At 62.8% G+C, this 3,922-nt stretch overlaps 1 protein-coding gene across 1 annotated transcript; it reads right to left on the reverse strand.

Moving 5' to 3' along the window:
- LOC309417627 (erythroblast NAD(P)(+)--arginine ADP-ribosyltransferase-like) lies at window positions 1–2,487 on the reverse strand (the record flags this gene model as incomplete). Its single annotated transcript, XM_082015152.1, has 2 exons — window positions 688–2,487; window positions 1–86 (listed from the first exon to the last, which is right to left on the reverse strand). Exons 1-2 carry the CDS (start codon window positions 1,664–1,666, stop codon window positions 1–3), a joined length of 1,065 nt encoding a protein of 354 aa, XP_081871278.1. The 5' UTR covers window positions 1,667–2,487.
- Between the last annotated feature and the right edge of the window lie 1,435 nt (window positions 2,488–3,922).

Genomic DNA, 3,922 nt, shown 5'->3' on the forward strand with positions numbered 1-3,922 from the left:
TCAGGGGCCCCTGGCAGCTGCTGCCAGGGCCACGGCTGCCAGGAGGAGCCCCCCGAGGAGCGGGGGGTCCTGGCGGACGCTCCTGCCTGGGAGTGCCAGAGGGGGGGAGTGAGGGGCAGACAGGGGGCAGGGGGCTCAGCCAGGGTCACCCTCGAGCTGCAGCGGGGGCTCTCGGCTCACCTGCACTGAAGACACACGGCCGGCTCTTGCATCTCTTCTCTGCCAAAGAAACCAAGTCTGTTTGCACGGCTGCTGCACGCTCTGCGCCGCGGCCCAGCTGTGCCATGCCGTGCCGTGCTCTGCTGTGCTGTGCGTCTGACAACATGCCATGCTGTGCTGTGCCATGCCGTGCCGTGCCGGGCTGTGCCGTGCTGTGCCGTACCATGCTATCCCATGTTGTGCTGTGCTGCATCATGCCATGCCACACCGTGCTGAGCAGTGCTGTCCTGCATCACACCATGCTGTGCCATACCGTACCGTGCCATGCCGTGTTGTGCTTTGCTGCAGAGGGTCCCCATTGCAAACGCTGGGGGAGAGCGGCTGGGAGACAGGCAAGGACACGCACCTGAAGGCAACCTCCCCGCCATGGCCCTCCCCATGGTCCCAATCCCCACTTCCTGGTGGAGCTGGTGGGACAGGGCCACCCCACGCCCCCCTTCCCCAGCACCCCAATGGAGGGGACATCACCTTCCACCAACTCGCAGTTGTCGGTGCTGAGCACGGTCTGGGAGCGGAGGTGGATGAAGGCTTTGTCCCCGTCGCGGGTTATGTTGGTGACCTCGAAGCTCTCGTAGGGCGGGATGACGACCTCCTCCTCCTCAGGGAAGAAGGAGAAGTCCCTGATGGGGACGCCGTAGCAGGTCTCCACTGAGAAGAAGGTGTCCCGGCCGAAGGGCAGGGTGCTCTCGTTCCGGAGGGAGGCGGAGGTGAAGTGGCCGAAGCGGATGGATTGGTGGCGCTGGGCATTGAAGCAGATGCCCCGGACACCCCGGTAGACGCGGTGGCAGCGATGGGGCTGGGCGTCCTGCAGGGCACGCAGGGCCTCGCTCAGGAGGAAATGCAGCGCCTTGAAGTGGAAGGCACCCAGGTATTCACCGCGGGAGCGCCCGGCCTCGCGCACGGCTGCGTTGAATGCCTGGTGCAGGGGACCCTGCAGGGTGTACGCCAGGAGGGCGACCGCCTGCTCCGGCCGCAGCGCCGGTGACTGGGGCAAGCGTCCCCTCCGGCTCCGCCATTCAGCGGCGGCGAATGTCCACGCCTGAGCGTAGACACTGTTGTTGGCAAACTCGGTGCGGTTGAGGTCTCCCAGCTCCTCCTCCATCATGCGGCTGCAGCCCCGGTACTGGTCGTCGAAGGAGGTGGGGGCCATGTCCAGTGCCACCTCCTTGACGGGGGCGAGGTCTCGCCGGTGCGGGGAGCTGCCGGCGGCCAGCGTCCCGGCCAGCAGCACCAAACGCAGCACCAGATGCTCCATGTCAGGCAGAGGCGCCCCAGGGGAAGCCCCCGGCTGCCGCAGTGCCGTGGGCAGGGAGGCAGCCGGTTCCTCCGCAAGTGGCTGGGGAGGTGGGGGAGCGAGAGCAGGGTCAGCTCCGGGATGGCGGCGGGGCCTGGGAGGGGGCTGCAGAGAGCAGCAGGGCAGGCTGGAGGAATGCACCCACCATTGCATCCCTGGCCAGGGGCACCCCGCTCGGCAAACCTCTCGGTACCGGCCGAGACCCCGATGCCGTTACTCGTGTTAAATGCTGCCGACAGGCGGGCGTCCCCGGCGCCTGGCCCCATGGCCCCCGCAGCCCACAGGACTGCAGCATTCCCCGCTGGGAGCAAACCCCCCAGGATCCCCACAGTGTTACCTGTGCCCCACGGTGGGCGCGGGGTCGGGGTGCTGCTCCCCAACTCCCGTGGCACCCAGCCTCTTGGCGCCCGCCCGCTGCCGGCAAGAGAGGCGAGAAGCGTCCGCTCTTTCTTTTTATAGCAGCCCTGGCCATGATTGCTCGGGCCCGGATCCAGACCCCACCTCTGTCCTCCTGGTTAATTTTACCGTCCCCTGCCCCAAGCGCCCAGAGCAGCCGCTGCCCCCTCCCGCCGTGCTGCGCGGCTGCGGGGGACGGTCAGGAAACCCCCGTGGGATAAATTGCCTTTGCTATAACCTGGGTGCAGGTGCTGTCCCGCTGGGGGCTCTGCCTTTTCCTGCAGGAGCCGCCGCCGGATCGGGCCCCGCCGACCCGGGACGCAGTGCTTGCACTGACCCCGCACCGTCACGCTGCTGAGGACGGGGCAGGTTGTGGCACGTGTGGCATGGAGGTGTCAGTGGCGCTGGCGGGGGCATCCACGGTGGGTCAGCCCAAAGACCAAAACCTGGTCTTTTTGTTGCTATGGAGGAAACGAAGCTTCACAGGGAAAAAAAGTTTTAATTTTGGTAAATCAGTTACACGAGGTCTTCCTGCAGGAATGTTACATTTGAACCACATTTTCCTTTCAAAGCCAGCCTTTGAAGCTTGGTCGAGGAAAGAAGCAAACAGATTGATGTCTCCTAGTGCTGTACAGGGAGATCACACTGACTCTGTGGCCACTACACAGAGCGAGACACAAAACCTTCATGTGCGCAGACGGCTCCCAGGCACGATTATAGCCCTACCCGATTGCTCCGTCACGCTTTTCGGTGTGTCTTTTGCTCTTGCTTGAGCAAAGACTCCTACTGGTGGCAAACTACTGTCAACGAGGCCAACGGCTTTGTGCCCTACATTAGGACCCAGATCCCTCCAAGGAATGAAGAGGGGAAAAAGAAAATAATTTGTAGCATTAGGGAGAGAAATACACGGCAATTGTGTTGGGTTACTGGTTGGACTTGATGATCTTAAAGGTCTTTTCCAACCAGAATGATTGTGTGATTCGGTGATTCTATGATCCCCGGGGAGCCACTCTTGCTCTGTCCCTGCCGGCAGCTCCAGTGGAGGGTCCTGACCAAGGACTGGCCCTGGCTGCAGCCCCGGCTCCCCGACAGCCTTGGGGGTCCAGGGCAATCCCACATGGGTAAGTGCTGCTGGCTCCGCCATCGCACCGGGCCAGGGCTCTGGGGAGGAGTAGAAGGAGCCCTGGGGAGAGGAGTTGCTCCCTGACAGGGAGCCCAGAGAGGCCTTGGAGGCCAGCGGAGCCCGCGGGGACAGGCGGTCCCTGCTCGACACCTCCATGCTGGCCCTGCAGAGGAGGAGAGGGAAGAGGCCCCGCTGCACCCCTGCCCACTTGCCCCCCAGTGGAGCACCAGAACTGGCGGTTGCCGCGGGTGCCCCATGAGCGTGGCTTTCCCTGAGCAAGCTGGGCCCCCATGGAGCTACAGAGTGGGAGCTTCACCAGTGCCACGGAAGAGGAGCTCGACAGTGGTCCCCCACCTTGGCCGGGGCTGGCCTGGCTGCAGGGCTGAGAGGTCCTGGTCCACAGGTGGTTGCTCCGGGCTGTGAGGAGGACCCTGGGAACTGCTGACCCATCAGCCTCCCGTCTGTGCCTGCGAAGGTCATGGAGCGGATCCTCCCAGAAGCTATGCTGAGGCACATGGAGGGCAGGGAGGTGATTCAAGACAGCTCCCATCTTCTGAGGTAAAGTTCCTGGATGTCTGGTGGTGGAGGGGAAGAACGGTGTGTACTCCTCCCAAAACCTTGACTACCCTTGAGCAAGAAAAAATGCCTGGAAAGAAGAAGGAGCTACAGCCCTAGGCCTGCTGTCTTTTGGAGAAAACACATCCCAGTTTTTTCCATCATAGCCCGTGCCCTGTACGATTTGACATGCAAAAGGGCCACCTGGGATTGGACCTCCATTCATGAAGAAGCCTTAAAATTGTTCATCTTTGAGGCTTCTTAGGGTCAATACACCCAATAGATCCCCTCTGTATCCAGTGGGGCTTGGCAAGTCACGCACTCTCCACACAGAG

Source organism: Phaethon aethereus (assembly GCF_964289735.1).
Source record: "Phaethon aethereus genome assembly, chromosome: 1".
In the NCBI taxonomy this organism is placed as follows: domain Eukaryota; kingdom Metazoa; phylum Chordata; class Aves; order Phaethontiformes; family Phaethontidae; genus Phaethon; species Phaethon aethereus.